General features: G+C 44.7%; 1 protein-coding gene across 1 annotated transcript in view; it reads left to right on the top strand.

The window, feature by feature from the left end:
• Cht7 (chitinase 7) overlaps nucleotides 1-21938 on the top strand; it is a 119089-nt gene that overhangs the window by 79011 nt on the left and 18140 nt on the right. Inside the window, exons 2-5 of the mRNA XM_053782336.2 lie at nucleotides 6846-6903; nucleotides 11170-11366; nucleotides 12458-12556; nucleotides 13956-14193. Coding sequence (XP_053638311.2) covers nucleotides 6846-6903; nucleotides 11170-11366; nucleotides 12458-12556; nucleotides 13956-14193 — 592 coding nt within the window. The remainder of the gene's footprint in view (nucleotides 1-6845; nucleotides 6904-11169; nucleotides 11367-12457; nucleotides 12557-13955; nucleotides 14194-21938) is intronic.

Genomic DNA, 21938 nt, shown 5'->3' with positions numbered 1-21938 from the left:
TCAGCGGATGTTAGTGTGGGGTGTGAACAACGACACCCATACTCTCACATCCTGCCACATCACCCACATCCCTCCCTCCTTCACTAACTCTCTCCCTCCTTCACTAACTCTCTCCCTCCTTCACTAGCTGTCTCCCTCACTCCCTCCCTCCCTCACGAAACATGGTGTCGCTCTGTGTAGAGCTTTATCAACACCGAGATAACAGAGCACAGAGCTGTGAACAGATAAATGTTCCACAGATCCAGCCTTGTAGAGCAGCCTGTGTCTGTGTCTTCCCGCCCAAGTACAACACCACAACCAGATAGTGTAACTCCACTAGTCAAGGTAGATGACAAGTACCAGGTGTTCACTTAGCAGGTGTTCACTTAGCAGGTGTTCACTTAGGTGTTCAAGCAGTAGGTGTTCACTTAGCAGATTTTCAAGCAGTATGTCTTCAAGCAGTAGGTGTTCACTTAGCAGGTGTTCAAGCAGTAGGTGTTCACTTAGCAGGTGTTCAAGCAGTAGGTGTTCAAGTAGCAGGTGTTCAAGCAGTAGGTGTTCAAGTAGCAGGTGTTCAAGCAGTAGGTGTTCAAGTAGCAGGTGTTCAAGCAGTAGGTGTTCACTTAGCAGATGTTCAAGCAGTATGTCTTCAAGCAGTAGGTGTTCACTTAGCAGGTGTTCAAGCAGTAGGTGTTCAAGTAGCAGGTGTTCAAGCAGTAGGTGTTCAAGTAGCAGGTGTTCAAGCAGTAGGTGTTCAAGTAGCAGGTGTTCAAGCAGTAGGTGTTCAAGTAGCAGGTGTTCAAGCAGTAGGTGTTCAAGTAGCAGGTGTTCAAGCAGTAGGTGTTCAAGTAGCAGGTGTTCAAGCAGTAGGTGTTCAAGTAGCAGGTGTTCAAGCAGTAGGTGTTCAAGTAGCAGGTGTTCAAGCAGTAGGTGTTCAAGTAGCAGGTGTTCAAGCAGTAGGTGTTCAAGTAGCAGGTGTTCAAGTAGCAGGTGTTCAAGTAGCAGGTGTTCAAGTAGCAGGTGTTCAAGTAGCAGGTGTTCAAGTAGCAGGTGTTCAAGTAGCAGGTGTTCAAGCAGTAGGTGTTCAAGCAGTAGGTGTTCACTTAGCAGGTGTTCAAGTAGCAGGTGTTCAAGTAGCAGGTGTTCAAGTAGCAGGTGTTCAAGCAGTAGGTGTTCAAGCAGTAGGTGTTCACTTAGCAGGTGTTCAAGTAGCAGGTGTTCAAGTAGCAGGTGTTCAAGTAGCAGGTGTTCAAGTAGCAGGTGTTCAAGTAATATATATAGTTTAGCATTGTATAGAAAACAGGAAGAACCTTAGCCTTGAAAACTGAAAAGATCATATCATAGAAAACGGGGAAAACTATAACATAGAAAACGGGGAAAACCATAACATAGAAAACGGGAAAAGAACCACAATATAGAAAACGGGGAAATGAGCACAATATATAAAACGGAAACAGGACCACAATAGAGAAAACGGGAAAACAATAAAGAAAACGGGGGTGCCGGGAACATAGAAAAAGGGGAATAAGACAAAAATATTAGGGAGGAGGAGAAACACGAGGAGAAAATGTTGAGTGTAGACGAGATGCTGACCAGGGGAGGGTATGGGGAGGAGGGAAGGAAGAGGGTGAGGGGTGGGGGAAGGAGGGAGGGGACAGGGTGAGGAGAGGGGAAGTGGTGAGGAGATGAGGAAGGGGAGGGGAAGAGATGAAGGGAGTAGGGAAGGAAGAGGGTGAGGGAAGGGGTGAGGGGAGAGGGTGAGGAAGGTAGTGTTGAACGGTGGTTGAGAAAGTTGAGGTGAGTGTTTTGAGAGTGAGAAAGTGTGTGTGTGTGCGCGCGCGCGCGCTGGTGTTAATGTGCTCTAAAACACACACACACACACACACACACACACACAGGGAGAGAGAGGACCTAGTAGCAATCAGTGAAGAGGTGGGGCCAGGCGCTATGACTGGGCCCCTGCAACCAAAAAATAGGTGAGTACACACGCACGCTCGCATATACAACAGGTCTAGTGTCTAATCGACATGTGCCTAAGACAAAATGAAAACACACACACACACACACACACACACACACACACACACACACACACACACACACACACACACACACACACACACACACACACACACACACAAACGCGGATGGAATAACGAATAAACATGAGGAGTGGAACGAAAGAATCGGTGAAAAATCCCCAGACATCATAGCAGTCACAGAAACAAAACTCGCTGAGACAATAACAGACACAATCTTTCCAACGGGATATCAGATCCTGAGGAAAGATAGAAGGAGTAGAGGGAGAGGAGGGGTTGCACTGCTCATAAAACACCGATGGGGATTTGAGGAAATGGAAGGCATGGACATGATTGGAGAAAGAGACTACATTGTAGGTACAATTCAGTCCGGAGAACATAAAGTAGTCATTGGAGTGATGTATAACCCACCACAGAACTGCAGGAGGCCAAGAGAGGAGTACGAAGAAAACAACAGGGTGATGGTGGACGCACTGGCTGAGGTGGCAAGAAGAGCTCACTCGAGCAGAGCAAAGTTACTGGTAATGGGCGATTTCAACCACAGGGAGATCGACTGGGAAAACCTGGAGCCACATGGGGGTCCCGAAACATGGAGAGCCAAGATGATGGATGTGGTACTTGAAAACCTCATGCATCACCATGTCAGGGACACAACCAGAGAGAGAGGGGAGGATGAGCCAGCAAGACTGGATCTTGTGTTCACCCTGAGCAGTTCAGACATTGAAGACATCACTTACGAGAGGCCCCTTGGAGCTAGCGATCACGTGGTTCTGAGTTTTGATTATATAGTAGAGTTACAAGTGGAGAAGGTAACAGGAACTGAAGGGGACAGGCCAAACTATAAAAGGGGGGACTACACAGGTATGAGAAACTTCCTGCAGGAGGTTCAGTGGGACAGAAATGGTAGGAAAATCAGTAAACGAGATGATGGAATATGTGGCAACAAAGTGCAAGGAGGCAGAGGAAAGGTTTGTTTCCAAGGGAAACAGAAATAATAGGAAGACCAAAACGAGTCCTTGGTTTACCCGAAGGTGTAGGGAGGCAAAAACTAAGTGCAACAGAGAATGGAAAAGGTACAGGAGGCATAGGACCCAGGAAAACAAGGAGATTAGTAGAAGAGCCAGAAACGAGTATGCACAGATAAGGAGGGAGGCCCACCGACAGTATGAAAACGACATAGCATCGAAAGTCAAATCTGACCCGAAACTGCTGTATAGCCACATTAGGAGGAAGACAACAGTCAAGGACCAGGTGATAATGCTGAGGAAAGAAGGTGGAAAACTCACAAGAAACGATCAAGAGGTATGTGAGAAGCTCAACACGAGATTTAAGGAAGTATTTACAGTAGAGACAGGAAGGACTCTGGGGGGGACAGATCAGATGGGGACACCAGCAAGGAATACACCAACAAGTGTTGGACGACATACATACAGATGAGGAGGAGGTGAAAAAACTGCTAAGGGACATCGATACCTCAAAGGCAATGGGACCGGACAACATCTCCCCGTGGGTCCTTAGAGAGGGAGCAGATATGTTGTGCGTGCCACTTACCACAATCTTCAACACGTCCCTGGAAACTGGGCAACTACCTAAGGTATGGAAGACGGCAAATGTAGTTCCCATTTTTAAAAAAGGAGACAGAAAAGAGGCACTAAACTATAGACCTGTGTCATTGACGTGTGTAGTATGCAAAGTTATGGAGAAGATTATCAGGAGGAGAGTGGTGGAGCACCTGGAACGGAACAAGAGTATAAATGCCAACCAGCACGGATTCATGGAAGGCAAATTCTGTGTCACAAACCTTCTGGAGTTTTATGATAAAATAACAGAAGTAAGACACGAGAGAGAGGGGTGGGTTGATTGCATCTTCTTGGACTGCAAGAAGGCCTTTGACACAGTTCCTCACAAGAGATTAGTGCAGAAGCTAGAGCATCAGGCGCATATAACAGGGAGGGCACTGCAATGGATCAGAGAATACCTGGCAGGGAGGCAACAACGAGTCATGGTACGTAATGATGTATCACAGTGGGCACCTGTGACGAGCGGGGTCCCACAGGGGTCGGTCCTAGGACCAGTGCTATTTTTGGTATATGTGAACGACATGATGGAAGGGTTAGACTCAGAAGTGTCCCTGTTTGCAGATGATGTGAAGTTAATGAGGAGAATTAAATCTGATGAGGACCAGGCAGGACTTCAAAGAGACCTGGACAGACTGGACACCTGGTCCAGCAAATGGCTTCTCGAATTTAACCCTGCCAAATGCAAAGTCATGAAGATAGGGGAAGGGCACAGAAGACCACAGACAGAGTATAGGCTAGGTGGCCAAAGACTGCAAACCTCACTCAAGGAGAAAGATCTTGGGGTGAGTATAACACCGAGCATGTCTCCGGAAGCACACATCAATCAGATAACTGCTGCAGCATATGGGCGCCTGGCAAACCTGAGAACAGCATTCCGATACCTTAGTAAGGAATCGTTCAAGACACTGTATGTCAGGCCCATACTGGAGTATGCAGCACCTATTTGGAACCCGCACTTGATAAAGCACGTCAAGAAACTAGAGAAAGTACAAAGGTTTGCGACAAGGTTAGTTCCAGAGCTAAGGGGAATGTCCTATGAAGAAAGATTAAGGGAAATCGGCCTGACGACACTGGAGGACAGGAGGGTCAGGGGAGACATGATAACGACATATAAAATACTGCGTGGAATAGACAAGGTGGACAAAGACAGGATGTTCCAGGGAGGGGACACAGAAACAAGAGGCCACAATTGGAAGTTGAAGACACAAATGAGTCAGAGAGATATTAGGAAGTATTTCTTCAGTCATAGAGTTGTAAGGAAGTGGAATAGCCTAGAAAATGACGTAGTGGAGGCAGGAACCATACACAGTTTCAAGACGAGGTTTGATAAAGCTCATGGAGCGGGGAGAGAGAGGGCCCAGTAGCAACCGGTGAAGAGGCGGGGCCAGGAACTAAGACTCGACCCCTGCAACCACAAATAGGTGAGTACAAATAGGTGAGTACACATACACACAAACCGCAGACGGAGTACAATCTAGGGGGTCAGAGACTACAAACCTCACTCAAGAAAAAAGATCTTGGGGTGAGTAAAACACCGAACACATCTCCTGAGGCGCACATTAACCAAATAACTGCTGCAGCATATGGGCTCTTAGCAAACCTAAGAACAGCATTCCGCCATCTTAATAAGGAATCGTTCAGGACCCTGTACATTAGGCCCATATTGGAGTATGCAGCACCAGTTTGGAACCCACACCTAGCCAAGCACGTAAAGAAACTGGAGAAAGTGCAAAGGTTTGCAACAAGACTAGTCCCAGAGCTAAGGGGCATGTCCTACGAGGAGAGGTAAAGGGAAATCAACCTGACGACAATGGAGGACAGGAGAGATAGGTGGGCATGATAACGACATATAAAATACTGAGAGGAATTGACAAGGTGGACAAAGACAGGATGTTCCAGAGATGGGACACAGCAACAAGGAGACACAGTTGGAAGTTGAAGACATAGATGAATCACAGGGATGTTAAGAAGTATTTCTTCAGCCACGGAGTAGTCAGGAAGTGGAATAGTTTGGGAAGCGATGTAGTGGAGGCAGGATCCATACATGGCTTTAAGCAGAGGTATGATAAAGCTCATGTCTCAGGGAGAGTGACCTAGTAGCGGCCAGTAAAGAGGCGGGGCCAGGAGCTGTGAATCGACCCCTGCAACCACAACTAGGTGAGTACACAATCACAGACTTTGGCCCCCTAGACTGTACTCTGTCTGCGGTCTTCTTTGTCCTTTTCCGATCTTCATGACTTTGCATTTAGTGGGGCTGAATTCCAGGAGCCAGTTACTGGACCAGGCCTGCAGCCTGTCCAGGTCACTCTGCCGTCCTGCCTGGTCCTCCTCTGATTGAACTCTCCTCCTTAACATCACATCGTCTGCAAACAGGGACACTTCTGTGTGTGTGTGTGTGTGTGTGTGTGTGTGTGTGTGTGTGTGTGTGTGTGTGTGTGTGTGTGTGTGTGTGTGTGTGTGTGTGTGTGTGTGTTTATGGATGTAAGGAGAGGTGGTGGTGGTGTGGAAAGCTTGGGAAATCAGGAATAAAACCTTCCCTGCAGGACCTGCCACACCCACCTGTGTGCGAGAGAGAGAGAGAGAGAGAGAGAGAGAGAGAGAGAGAGAGAGAGAGAGAGAGAGAGAGAGAGAGAGAGAGAAAGACTATATTATTATTTTTTTTACAAGTCGGCCGTCTCCCACCGAGGCAGGGTGACCCAAAAATAAAGAAAATCCCTCAAAAAGAAAATACTTTCATCATCATTCAACACTTCACCACACTCGCACATTATCACTGTTTTTGCAGAGCTGCTCAGAATACAACAGTTTAGAAGTATATATGTATAAATTACACATTATTATTATTATTATTATTATTATTATTATTATTATTATTATTATTATAGTTGTTGTTGTTATTGCAGTAACTGATATGATAATTTTAATCTTACCTACAGACTTAACATTATTCATCATTATTCATTACTTGATTATTATTCATCGTTCAATATTATTATTCATTCATCATTATTTATAATTCATTCATCATTTTTCGTCATCATTCATCACTGTTCATCATTGTTCATCATTCATTCATCATTATCATAATTCATCATTACTCATCACAATTACTGTTGATCATTATTCATCACTGTTGATCATTATTCATCACTGTTCATCATCATTCATCACTGTTCATTATTATTCATCACTTCATCATTCATCATTATTAAGTTAGTAATCATCATCTGTGTTTGATATCTTTCAGAAGGCAAGATGGATGTTGCTGGGGGTGGTCCTGCTGGCGACTTTCACCCTTGCTCAAGGTAAGCATAAGACCCACTCTCCCTTGACAGACCTTTCTCTCTTCCGGTGGAAGAAGGATCTACAGTGTGTGTGTGTGTGTGTGTGTGTGTGTGTGTGTGTGTGTGTGTGTGTGTGTGTGTGTGTATGTGTGTGTAGTACACCTCCAGATAATTTTAATCTGCCTCCACCTGAGGTTCACTACAATTATCAGCTGAGTGTTCTGAGGTTGAGCTTCAGCAACTGGGCTCAATTCTCAGTCAAAGGGTTGGCTGACGTTTATCTGTCCTATCGGGTTTGTGTGTGTGTGTGTGTGTGTGTTTGTAGAGGAGAAATTTAGTGATCAGCTGACTGGAGGTAAACACATGTGGCTACATTGATCAGCTGACTGGTGGTAAACACACGTGGCTACATTAATCAGCTGACTGGTAATAAACACACGTGGCTACATTAATCAGCTGACTGGTGGTAAAGACACGTGGCTACATTAATCAGCTGACTGGTGGTAAAGACACGTGGCTACATTAATCAGCTGACTGGTGGTAAACACACGTGGCTACATTAATCTGCTGACTGGTGGTAAACACACGTGGCTACATTGATCACCTGAGTTATCAGCTGACTGGAGGTAAATCATTAGAGAGCAACAGCAGTCAGCTGAGCTACCGGCCCTCTGAGAGTGGCAGGTGAGTGACGCCACCTGGTAGGTGCTCAAGGTGGTGGCCAGGTGACAGTGACCACCTGAGAAAGTGACGTTAAAACACACGTGAAAATTTGAGAAGAACGTGAGCAAGAGTCGTGTGTGTGTGTTGTGTGTCTGGAAACCTCTTGGTTCTGGGACTAGTCTTGTTGCATACCTCTGCACTTTCTCCACTTTCTTAGCATGCTTTTTCAAGTGTGGGTTCCATATTGGTGCTGCATACTCCAAGATGCGAATGACACGTGTTGCATAAAGGGCTAGGAATGACCTTCTTGAGATTCCTCAAGGCTACTCTTAGATTTGCCAGGCGAGCATTGGTTGCAGAGGTTATTCGCTTGATGTGAGTCTCTGGTGACATGTTGGTCACTATACTCACCACTAGGTCTTTGTTCTCCCAGTCTGTATGCCGTTTACGGTCTTCTCTCCCCTGCACCAATCTCTGTAATCTCGCATTTGCTGGGGTTAAATTCGATCAACCACTTACCTCATCAGTTAACTACTTCACCAATCAACCACTTACCTTATCAGTCCTGCAATTTGTTCAGATACATTTGCAGCCTCTCCCTGTCCTTTCCTCTTATTATTCTCCTCATTGGTTTTAAATCATCAACAAACGGGGTTACCTCTGACTCCATCCCATCTGGTATGTCTTTCACACAAACCAGAAACAGTACTGGCCCTAATACCGATCCTTGCGGAACCACGCTTGTTACTCTTCCACATTCTAACTGCCCTTCACAAGTCACCTTTTGCTTGATTTCCCCTTGGATCCACCGGACTACCTTCCCTGTTATCCCTGCCTGCACCTCAAGTTTTTGTCCTAGTCTCTTGTAGGGGGACAGTGTCAAACGCCTTCTTGAAGGCGAGGAAAATGCAATCCACCCATCCTTGTCCCTCTGTTCTCGCTTCCGCTGCTTTGCCATGGAATTCTAACAGGCTGTGTGTGTAAGAGAGAGAGAGAGTGAGAGAATGCAGGGAAAGTGTGGAACTCGTGTCATTGTTAATAATATATATATTTCCCCGCACTTGAGACATGTTAGATCACCCGCAACAAGCATGAAAGGCACAGTGAAAGCTGCTACTGAAATTAATCGTTAACAGACCACAAGATGCAATAATAACAGCCCAAACAACAGCAGTCACAGGTAGAGAGGGTAACACCCTCTAACATTCCTGTCAACTAATAATAGTAACAGTATCGACCATCTTAATAGTAGTAGTAATAGTAGTAATTACGGTGGTCATGATTATATTAATGATAAAATTGATGGAGGTTTTTAGAGAGAGTAATTTGCAAATTTTCCAGCTTAAATTAGGATAGATGTTGTCAAGAGGTGATAGGAGGGAAGAGAGTGTTGTGAATCCCTCGTTACCACTTATTATTGTGCTCGTTAAGGTGTAGATGATGATTAAAGTATTTTATTGTTGAAATGTTTCGCCTACACATTAGGCTTCTTCAGTCAAATACAGAGGCAGCAGGAGTAGTGAAATGAAGATGATGTAATCAGTCCATCAACCTTGGAGGAATAGTATTTGAGGTGGTGAGTCCCTCAGCCTGGAGAAGAGTTCAGCTCCATGGTCTGGAACAGTGTGGTGAGTCCCTCAGCCTGGAGAAGAGTTCAGCTCCATGGTCTGGAACAGTGTGGTGAGTCCCTCAGCCTGGAGAAGAGTTCAGCTCCATGGTCTGGAACAGTGTGGTGAGTCCCTCAGCCTGGAGAAGAGTTCAGCTCCATGGTCTGGAACGATATGAAGCTGAAGCTCGTGTTCCTCGTGTTCATATATGTTTGCCAGGACGGGCCCTGACCCGGGTCTTCTCCATGTGGTGACCCGGCAGTGACTCCCGAAGGAGTATCGGAGTTGGTACAAGTGATGTACTGTTTACAGCCCTACGGCGGGGGCAGCCCTATAACAAGGGCACGGTGACTCTTTCATCTCCAGGTGAGCTATTCCTGGCACTCAGGCTGGAGCCCAAGTGCCAGAACGACTCAGGAGATTCTTTGGAGTGTGGGTGATGAGGTATGAAGCTGTGGCACGAGAATGGAGACTTAAATGCCGTCGGGGGTGAGGTGGAAGATCTCTAAGACAATGAAGGGGACAGGATCCACTAGTGGAAGAAGGCAGGTTCCTCTGGAATCTAACCCTTCTCACTAATAACGAGTAGTTAAGCGACAAAGTGTGGAAGAAGTCATCTGTACCAAGACATCGTTGTGTTGCGCTGTCTGACAGTTATGTTGAAAATAGTATAAAATACCGACAAGTTGATGATTAAGACACATGTACAGCAGTTAGGTATCTTTATTGCTGAAAAAATTCGCCTACAGAGTAGGCTTCTTTAGTCAGATACAGAGGCAGCAGGTGTAGTAGCGAAATGAAGATGTAATTAGGTCATAGACTAATAAGGTGATCTTCAACTCCAAGGCTGAGTAACTGATCTCATGTCTTGTGTATAGTTCTACAGTCTTCACATTATACTGTATTGATAATGCAACTGGATGGGGAAAAGTCTACAAAGAAAGATACCCAGATATTGCACTTGTGTCTAATTCTCCATCAAAGGGAATATACATAACATGTTTGAAACTCCCTCACCAAGACAGGACTCGCACCAGTGGAATCAAGTTGGAAACAGTTAGATTTAGAAAGGATATGGAGAAGTAATGGTGTGGCAGTAGAGTTGTAGACCAGTGGAACTACACTGCCAGGTAGCGTACATGAGTGGATGTGTGGGTTGGACCTGCCTAGCATGAGCCAGTAGGCCTATTGCAGTATTGATGAAAATTAGGCACATATGCAACATCTGGGTATCTTTAATTAGACGTTTCGTCATCCAGTGGTTTTATCAATACAAATTCTAGGACGTAACTTGAAGACAGTAAAACTATATACAAAAGATGAGGTAATGAGTCCCTCAGCCTTGGAGTTAGTGTGAAGAGCACCGTAGTCGTGAAGATTCTGGAGCACAGGCAAGAAGGCTGGCGCTTATATACTGGCATCAGGTGGAAAGGGGCGGGTAGCAGACGAAGGCATAGTCACTGGTAGGCGGGATTCCCCAGTGGAAGTAGGTCATACCTAAGGGATGGGTCAGTAGTAGTGAAGAAAGTTGTGGAGATGTCCTCTCAACCATGATTCCATATGTGTCTAATTATTATCTTGTCGGTATTGTATACCATTGATGTACTACTGCAGTGTTCCTTCTTGTGTTGTGTCAGCCACATCCTTGGATCAAACCTGATTACCTCCCATTCTCCGGGTGCTGTATGACCCTTGGGGGTTTAGCTCTTCCTTATTATAATATTAATTTATAATATGGAGAGAGAGAGAGAGAGAGAGAGAGAGAGAGAGAGAGAGAGAGAGAGAGAGAGAGAGAGAGAGAACAAACGCTTATAAAAAATTCTAATCATAAATTTACTTATTAAATATACATAACATTACTCTCTCTCTCTCTCTCTCTCTCTCTCTCTCTCTCTCTCTCTCTCTCTCTCTCTTTCACACACACACACACAAAAAAAATAGCTAGTTCAATTTTTTACTGATGTATCCTCACTGTATTATGTATTATCGTTGTATTTACACTCTCTTACATCGGTAGATCGCGCCAGTCCCCGCCAGCGTTCGCGGTTCCGCGGCCGCCAGCGCGAGCAAGGTCAGGAAACAGCAGCGTCGGTACAGACAGAGACAGCCGTGGTCAACACCCTGGGCACCGTGGGCAGGAGACGCATAGGAGTCGCCCCTGACACTGACACTGTGCCCAGGAGACAAGCCACAACATCCAGGAATAGAAACAGGGTGAGTAACTTCCTCCTTCAGAGGTAGATTATAGTGTTAATGTGGCTAGTTTATGGCGCACCTTATGTCCATCCAGTGGATGGTAGTGTAACGACATATGGATACACAAGAGACCTAGGAACTAGGCCACAAAAGGGTCAAGAGGATCACATCTGGATGTGGGGTCATTAAAGACATAATTGAGAGGGTTGAGAAAGGGTTGTTGGGATGGTTTAGCCATGTAGAGAGGATGTGGAGGGACAGGATGATGTGAAGGTGTATAAATCTGTGGGGGGGGGGTGAATCCATGAGCGGTTGGAGATAGTGGGTAAAAGAGGTTTTGAGTTCTGTGGGCTTCAGCATCCAGCAGGCTTGTGTGAGCGTGTTAGACAGGAGTGAATGGAGATAAGTGGCTTTTACTAGACGTGCTGTTGGAGTGCGATCCAGGTAACATCTGTGAAGGGATTCAGGGAAACCACTTAGCCGAACTCGAGTCCTGGAGGTGGGAAGGGCAGCTCCTGCTGCACTCTGAAGAATAGGGTCGAGATGTTGCAGTAATCTGATTGTGATGCCAGCACACTTTAAGGAAAGATGATGAATGATGGTGAATGTGCTCTCTTCTTTATTTAACCCTTCCTTGGCCGGGCACGACCCTTAAGATGAGTTCAGTAACAGCTCTAGGCCTTTCGTGTTGCAATCACATCATCAGGAGCTTGCAATATTGCAGAAATGAGTAAGAGATGTCAACAAACTCTCTCCAGGTAAACAGATTCGTTCCGAGGGACACTTGCTAAGATTCTTAGCAAATAGGTAAAATTACCACAGTGAAAATAGGAAATAAAACCTGAGCGCTTTCGCGTGCTTACTCACACATCTTCAGTGTTTAACGTTTTAAATATTAAACACTGAGGTGACACCTCACTCAGAGATGACAACACCTCACACAAACCTCTCCCACGTATACATTTGTCCAACAAATGTATATTATAAACATGTCATGTTTATAGATATAAAAACTTTATATCCTTCCCCTTTTACTTCTGGTGGTCTCGTGTTAATAATGTCTTTACCCATTTGCTGACACTCCCTTAATTCCCCTTTCTTGTTGACAGCTGGGCCCTCGCTTCCGACCGTCAGCCAGCAGTCAGCCCAAGGAGAATGGTCAGGCGGGGAGCAACGCGCTTACGTCAGCTGGTGACGGCAACCGCAAGGTGAGGTCAAGCTAGGTCATGCCAAGCTAGGTTATGCCAAGCTAGGTTATGCCAAGCTAGGTTATGCCAAGCTAGGTTATGCCAAGCTAGGTCATGTCAAGCTAGGTCATGCCAAGCTAGGTCATGCCAAGCTAGGTCATGCCAAGCTAGGTCATGCCAAGCTAGGTGAGGCCAAGCTAGGTCATGCCAAGCTAGGTCATGTCAAGCTAGGTGAGATCACGCTAGGTCATGCCAAGCTAGGTCATGCCAAGCTAGGTCATGCCAAGCTAGGTCATGCCAAGCTAGGTCACGCCTAGCTAGGTCATGTCAAGCTAGATGATGCCAAGCTAGGTGAGGCCAAGCTAGGTCATGCCAAGCTAGGTGAGGCCAAGCTAGGTCAGTCATGTCAAGCTGGGTCATGTCAAGTTAGGCCATGCCAAGATAGGTCATGCCAAGCTAGGTGAGGTCAAGCTAGGTCATGTCAAGCTAGATTTTGCCAAGCCAGGTCATGCCAAGCTAAGTCATGCCAAGCTAAGTCATGTCAAGCTAGGTCATGTCAAGCCAGGTCATTCCAAGCTAGATCATGCCAAGCCATGTCCTCCCAAGCTAGGTGTGGCCAAGCTAGGTCATACCAAGCTGAGTCATGCCAAGCTAGAGCATGCCAAGTCAGGTTATGCCAAGCTGGGTCTTGCCAAGCCAGGTCATGGCAAGCTAGATCATGCCAAGCCAGGTCATGCCAAGCTAGGGGAGGCCAAGCTAGGTCAGGACACACCTTCTAAGCACAGTCTTGCATGTTCCCTGACCATGTCACCTGCAGCAACACTGACACAGTGCCATAGTTGTTGTTTTTAATATCAGGTCATTTTAAGGTCATGAAAACCAGTGCTTGCTATAGGTCAGATGAAAGCTCTGGTCATGCAGGTCAAACCGGCTGGAGGTCACAGTTGATGTACTTAACGTAGGACCTGATAGGGTCAGTGTGTGTGTGTGTGTGTGTGTGTGTGTGTGTGTGTGTGTGTGTGAGAGAGAGAGAGAGAGAGAGAGAGAGAGAGAGAGAGAGAGAGAGAGAGAGAGAGAGAGAGAGAGAGAGAAACCTGTTATAGATTTTGTTGTATTTATGGTCAGGTTAGTAGATACACACTACTTCCTTTCCTCCCTCACTTCTTCCGTCTCTCCTTCTATTCCTCCTTCAGTTCTTCCCTCCCCCAGTTCTTCCATCCCTCCTCACCACCACTACCACCATCCTCGTCTCCAGCGATACAAGATAGTCCATAATAGTCATTAATCTGGATATTAGCAGACTTCTCAGCAGATAACCTCATTTTAAACATTAAAGTCCTCTGCCATCTGTCTTTCCCATGTACTCCCATGTACCTCCTTGTACTCCCATATACTCCCACGTACTACCTTGCCCTTACAGTTAGTGTGTTACTACACCAACTGGTCGCAGTACAGACCTAAGATAGCCAAGTTCCTGCCAGAGCACATCGACCCCTTCCTCTGCACGCACATCATCTACGCCTTCGGCTGGATGAAGAAGGGACGACTCTCCTCCTTCGAGTCCAACGACGAGTCCAAAGACGGCAAGACTGGCTTCTACGAGCAGGTCAACGGTCTCAAGTCCCAGAACCCCAAGCTCAAGGTTCTTCTGGCTCTAGGTGAGTCCTGGCTTTAGGTGAGTCCTGGTTCTAGGTGAGTCCTGGTTCTAGGTGAGCCCTGGTTCTAGGTGAGTCCTGGTTCTAGGTGAGTCCTGGTTCTAGGTGAGTCCTGACTCTAGGCGAGTCCTGACTCTAGGCGAGTCCTGGCCCTAGGTGAGTCTTGGCCATATCAAGATGAGTCTTGGCCATGCCTAGGTGAGTGTTTGCCATGTCTAGGTGAGTCTTGGCCAAGTCTAGAACATCTCATAGATGTTTTGGGTCATTATTGGTAGTCCTCGTATTTTACACTGTTTAGTTTACAAGCTAAGAGCTGTTATCTTACCTCAACACATTTACAAGCTAAGAGCTGTTATCTTCAACTCATTTACAAGCTAAGAGCTGTTATCTTACCTCAACACATTTACAAGCTAAGAGCTGTTATCTTCAACTCATTTACAAGCTAAGAGCTGTTATCTTACCTCAACACATTTACAAGCTAAGAGCTGTTATCTTACCTCAACACATTTACAAGCTAAGAGCTATTATCTTCAACTCATTTACAAGCTAAGAGCTGTTATCTTACCTCAACACATTTACAAGCTAAGAGCTGTTATCGTACTTCAGTTCATTTACAAGCTAAGAGCTGTTATCTTACCTCAGCTCATTTACAAGCTAAGAGCTGTTATCTTACTTCAGCTCATTTACAAGCTAAGAGCTGTTATCTTACCTCAACACATTTACAAGCTAAGAGCTGTTATCTTACCTCAACACATTTACAAGCTAAGAGCTGTTATCTTCAACTCATTTACAAGCTAAGAGCTGTTATCTTACCTCAACACATTTACAAGCTAAGAGCTGTTATCGTACTTCAGTTCATTTACAAGCTAAGAGCTGTTATCTTACCTCAGCTCATTTACAAGCTAAGAGCTGTTATCTTACTTCAGCTCATTTACAAGCTAAGAGCTGTTATCTTACTTCAGCTCATTTACAAGCTAAGAGCTGTTATCTTACTTCAGCTCATTTACAAGCTAAGAGCTGTTATCTTACTTCAGCTCATTTACAAGCTAAGAGCTGTTATCTTACTTCAGCTCATTTACAAGCTAAGAGCTGTTATCTTACCTCATCTCATTTACAAACTAAGAGCTGTTATCTTACTTCAGCTCATTTACAAGCTAAGAGCTGTTATCTTACTTCAGCTCATTTACAAACTAAGAGCTGTTATCTTACTTCAGCTCATTTACAAGCTAAGAGCTGTTATCTTACCTCATCTCATTTACAAACTAAGAGCTGTTATCTTACCTCAGCTCATTTACAAGCTAAGAGCTGTTATCTTACCTCATCTCATTTACAAACTAAGAGCTGTTATCTTACCTCAGCTCATTTACAAGCTAAGAGCTGTTATCTTACCTCAGCTCATTTACAAGCTAAGAACTGTTATCTTACCTCATCTCATTTACAAACTAAGAGCTGTTATCTTACTTCAGCTCATTTACAAGCTAAGAGCTGTTATCTTACTTCAGCTCATTTACAAACTAAGAGCTGTTATCTTACTTCAGCTCATTTACAAGCTAAGAGCTGTTATCTTACCTCATCTCATTTACAAACTAAGAGCTGTTATCTTACCTCAGCTAATTTACAAGCTAAGAGCTGTTATCTTACCTCATCTCATTTACAAACTAAGAGCTGTTATCTTACCTCAGCTCATTTACAAGCTAAGAGCTGTTATCTTACTTCAGCTCATTTACAAGCTAAGAGCTGTTATCTTACTTCAGCTCATTTACAAACTAAGAGCTGTTATCTTACTTCAGCTCATTTACAAGCTAAGAGCTGTTATCTTACCTCATCTCATTTACAAACTAAGAGCTGTTATCTTACCTCAGCTCATTTACAAGCTAAGAGCTGTTATCTTACCTCATCTCATTTACAAACTAAGAGCTGTTATCTTACCTCAGCTCATTTACAAGCTAAGAGCGGTTATCTTACCTCAGCTCATTTACTAAACTGTTATCTTACCTCATCTCATTTACAAACTAAGAGCTGTTATCTTACCTCAGCTCATTTACAAGCTAAGAGCTGTTATCTTACCTCAGCTCATTTACAAACTAAGAGCTGTTATCTTACTTCAGCTCATTTACAAGCTAAGAGCTGTTATCTTACCTCATCTCATTTACAAACTAAGAGCTGTTATCTTACCTCAGCTCATTTACAAGCTAAGAGCTGTTATCTTACCTCAGCTCATTTACAAGCTAAGAGCTGTTATCTTACCTCAGCTCATTTACAAGCTAAGAGCTGTTATCTTACCTCAGCTCATTTACAAGCTAAGAGCTGTTATCTTACCTCATCTCATTTACAAACTAAGAGCTGTTATCTTACCTCAGCTCATTTACAAGCTAAGAGCTGTTATCTTACCTCAGCTCATTTACAAGCTAAGAACTGTTATCCTACCTTACCTCATTTACAAAATCGAATCCTGTCCAGTTATATCTTCATCTCCCTCCCAGGATGCCACCCACAAGTCACCTAACATACAGGTGCCTAGTGACGTCTAGGTGAACAGCACAAGACACACACACACACACACACACACACGCACACGCACACGCACACGCACACGCACACGCACGCACACACACGCACACACACCTGAGACCTCAATAATCCGAACTTTACAAGAAACATAGAAAACGGAATGATAGGTGGGGGTGGGGGAATGTTGGGGGGATGGGGGAATATAAGAAAACTGTGTTGTATGTGGCACAGTGTATTGCCAGCAGTGTTAATACTGACCCTCATACTACTCTCTCTCTCTCTGTCATGGCGTGGGGCTGGTGGCTGGTTGACTGGTTCAGTCAGGTTAAGAAGGGTTGCATGAGTCCAGTCACTGGGTGGGTGACCACCTGGACACAACCTTGACTGTGGAGACCGTGAAATACCAGTCAGTCAGTCAAGCCTGGCTGCACCATCAGTCAGTCAAGCCTGGCTGTACCATCAGTCAGTCAAGCCTGGCTGCACCATCAGTCAGTCAAGCCTGGTTGCACCATCAGTGAGTCAAGCCTGGCTGCACCATCAGTCAGTCAAGCCTGGCTGCACCATCAGTCAGTCAAGCCTGGCTGCACCATCAGTCAGTCAAGCCTGGTTGCACCATCAGTCAGTCAAGCCTGGTTGCACCATCAGTCAGTCAAGCCTGGCTGCACCATCAGTCAGTCAAGCCTGGTTGCACCATCAGTCAGTCAAGCCTGGTTGCACCATCAGTCAGTCAAGCCTGGCTGCACCATCAGTCAGTCAAGCCTGGTTGCACCATCAGTCAGTCAAGCCTGGCTGCACCATCAGTCAGTCAAGCCTGGTTGCACCATCAGTCAGTCAAGCCTGGCTGCACCATCAGTCAGTCAAGCCTGGTTGCACCAGCAGGGGGGAGCAAGGGGATAATGACCCCCCTCTTTCGTTCCCATACTGCAAGGGAGGGGGTCACATATATGTCCAGGGTATGTGCCCCCGGGTATCATGTGCCCCGGGTATGTGCCCGGATATCATATATTCCGGGTATGTGTCCCGGGTATCGTGCCCCGGGTATCATGTTCCCCGGGTATGGGTTCCGGGTATCATGTGCTCTGGGTATGTGTCCCGGGTATGTGCCCCAGGTATCATGTGCCCCGGGTATGTGTCCCGGGTATCATGTGCTCTGGTTATGTGTCCCGGATATGTGTCCCGGGTATGTGCCCCAAGTATCATGTATCCCGGTATGTGTCATGATACGGTGAAAGGTCAGAGTGATGTAAGATCCTGGAAACAGTTATGATTGGTTCGGAATGAGGCGAGGTACAACAAGGTCATTCTCATTGGCTGTTGCATGAGTAAGATACATGTACAACACTTGGGTATCTTTATTGAGGGAAACGTTTTGCCACTTAGTGACTTCATCAGTCCCCTCGGCCTGGAGTCGATGTAATCAGTCCATCAAGGTTGAGGGACTGATTACTTCAAACTCCTTCTGATCTCCACCATTCTTCTTTGTAAAGGACTGACGAAGCCACTATACACTACACAGGCAGCTCATACAAGTTAGTCAAGAGTCACTCTCAGCACCGTCTGATTCTGCACTCCACCTAGGACTGTGACTCACAGACTCACCAGTGGACTGACTCACTGTGTGTGTCAAGAGTGACGTCGAGACAGAAGTGCACCCCAGTGTACTCTGTCTTCCACTCTCTCTCTCTCTCTGTTACTCTGTTTCTTAGTAAATTTATTCAGGTATACACAAAGTTACATAGAATTATCATACATAGCAGCATATGTGTAGAGAACCTGGGATAACCCAAAAAAGTCAGTCAGAGTGACTTATTTCCATTGGGGTCCTTTTACCTTATTATTATAATATAAAGGTTATAATATTTTCTTATTATTCTATAATGAAGATAACATCTTATTATCATACTAAAAAACTATCTACTACACGAGGGTCATTAAGACTATCTACTACACGAGGGTCATTAAGACTATCTACTACACGAGGGTCATTAAGACTACTACACGAGGGTCATTAAGACTATCTACTACACGAGGGTCATTAAGACTATCTACTACACGAGGGTCATTAAGACTATCTACTACACGAGGGTCATTAAGACTACTACACGAGGGTCATTAAGACTATCTACTACACGAGGGTCATTAAGACTACTACACGAGGGTCATTAAGAGGGTCATTAAGACTACTACACGAGGGTCATTAAGACTATCTACTACACGAGGGTCATTAGACTATCTACAACACGAGGGTCATTAAGACTACTACACGAGGGTCATTAAGACTATCTACTACACGAGGGTCATTAAGACTATCTACTACACGAGGGTCATTAAGACTACTACACGAGGGTCATTAAGACTACTACACGAGGGTCATTAAGACTATCTACTACACGAGGGTCATTAAGACTATCTACTACACCAGGGTCATTAAGACTACTACACGAGGGTCATTAAGACTATCTACTACACGAGGGTCATTAAGACTATTACACGAGGGTCATTAGACGATCTACAACACGAGGGTCATTAAGACTACTACACGAGGGTCATTAAGACTATCTACCACACGAGGGTCATTAAGACTATCTACTACACGAGGGTCATTAAGACTACTACACGAAGGTCATTAAGACTATCTACTAGCTGAGGGTCATTAGGACTATCTAATAAATGATGGTCATTAAGACTACTACACGAGGGTCATTAAGACTATCTACTACACGAGGGTCATTAAGACTATCTACTACACGAGGGTCATTAAGACTACTACACGAAGGTCATTAAGACTATCTACTACACGAGGGTCATTAGACTATCTACTACACGAGGGTCATTAAGACTATCTACTACACGAGGGTCATTAAGACTATCTACTACACGAGGGTCATTAAGACTACTACACGAGGGTCACTAAGACTATCTACTACACGAGGGTCATTAAGACTATCTACAACACGAGGGTCATTAAGACTATCTACTACACGAGGGTCATTAAGACTATCTACTACACGAGGGTCATTAAGACTATCTACAACACGAGGGTCATTAAGACTACTACACGAAGTTCATTAAGACTATCTACTACACGAGGGTCATTAAGACTACTACACGAAGGTCATTAAGACTATCTACTACACGAGGGTCATTAGACTATCTACTACACGAGGGTCATTAAGACTATCTACTACACGAGGGTCATTAAGACTACTACACGAGGGTCATTAAGACTATCTACTACACGAGGGTCATTAAGACTACTACACGAGGGTCATTAAGACTATCTAGTACACGAGGGTCATTAAGACTATCTACTACACGAGGGTCATTAAGACTATCTACTACACGAGGGTCATTAAGACTATCTACTACACGAGGGTCATTAAGACTATCTACTACACGAGGGTCATTAAGACTATCTACAACACGAGGGTCATTAAGACTATCTACTACACGAGGGTCATTAAGACTATCTACTACACGAGGGTCATTAAGACTATCTACTACACGAGGGTCATTAAGACTATCTACTACACGAGGGTCATTAAGACTATCTACAACACGAGGGTCATTAAGACTATCTACAACACGAGGGTCATTAAGACTACTACACGAGGGTCATTAAGACTATCTACTACACGAGGGTCATTAAGACTATCTACTACACGAGGGTCATTAAGACTATCTACTACACGAGGGTCATTAAGACTATCTACTACACGAGGGTCATTAAGACTATCTACTACACGAGGGTCATTAAGACTATCTACAACACGAGGGTCATTAAGACTATCTACTACACGAAGGTCATTAAGACTACAACACGAGGGTCATTAAGACTACTACACGAGGGTCATTAAGACTATCTACTACACGAGGGTCATTAAGACTATCTACTACACGAGGGTCATTAAGACTATCTACTACACGAGGGTCATTAAGACTATCTACTACACGAGGGTCATTAAGACTATCTACTACACGAGGGCCATTAAGACTATCTACTACACGAGGGCCATTAAGACTATCTACTACACGAGGGCCATTAAGACTATCTACTACACGAGGGCCATTAAGACTATCTACTACACGAGGGTCATTAAGACTATCTACTACACGAGGGTCATTAAGACTATCTACTACACGAGGGTCATTAAGACTATCTACTACACGAGGGTCATTAAGACTATCTACTACACGAGGGTCATTAAGACTACTACACGAGGGTCATTAAGACTATCTACTACACGAGGGTCATTAAGACTATCTACTACACGAGGGTCATTAAGACTATCTACTACACGAGGGTCATTAAGACTATCTACTACACGAGGGTCATTAAGACTATCTACTACACGAGGGTCATTAAGACTATCTACTACACGAGGGTCATTAAGACCATCTACAACACGAGGGTCATTAAGGCTATCTACAATACGAGGGTCATTAAGACTATCTACTACACGAGGGTCATTAAGACTATCTACTACACGAGGGTCATTAAGACTATCTACAACACGAGGGTCATTAAGGCTATCTACAATACGAGGGTCATTAAGACTATCTACTACACGAGGGTCATTAAGACTATCTACTACACGAGGGTCATTAAGACCATCTACAACACGAGGGTCATTAAGGCTATCTACAATACGAGGGTCATTAAGACTATCTACTACACGAGGGTCATTAAGACTATCTACTACACGAGGGTCATTAAGACTATCTACTACACGAGGGTCATTAAGACCATCTACAACACGAGGGTCATTAAGGCTATCTACAACACGAGGGTCATTAAGACTATCTACAATACGAGGGTCATTAAGAGTATCTACAATACGAGGGTCATTAAGAGTATCTACAATACGAGGGTCATTAAGACCATCTACAACACGAGGGTCATTAAGGATATCTACAAAACGAGGGTCATTAAGACTATCTACAACACGAGGGTCATTAAGACTATCTACAATACGAGGGTCATTAAGACTATCTACAATACGAGGGTCATTAAGACTATCTACAACACGAGGGTCATTAAGACTATCTACAATACGAGGGTCATTAAGACTATCTACAATACGAGGGTCATTAAGACTATCTACAACACGAGGGTCATTAAGACTATCTACAATACGAGGGTCATTAAGGCTATCTACAATACGAGGGTCATTAAGACTATCTACAACACGAGGGTCATTAAGACTATCTACAATACGAGGGTCATTAAGACTATC

The sequence above is a fragment of the Cherax quadricarinatus genome, chromosome 38 (genome assembly GCF_038502225.1).
Source record: "Cherax quadricarinatus isolate ZL_2023a chromosome 38, ASM3850222v1, whole genome shotgun sequence".
Classification (NCBI taxonomy): Eukaryota; Metazoa; Arthropoda; class Malacostraca; order Decapoda; family Parastacidae; genus Cherax; species Cherax quadricarinatus.
Note: the sequence above shows the minus strand (reverse complement) of the source record. Positions and strands in the feature narration are given on the sequence as shown.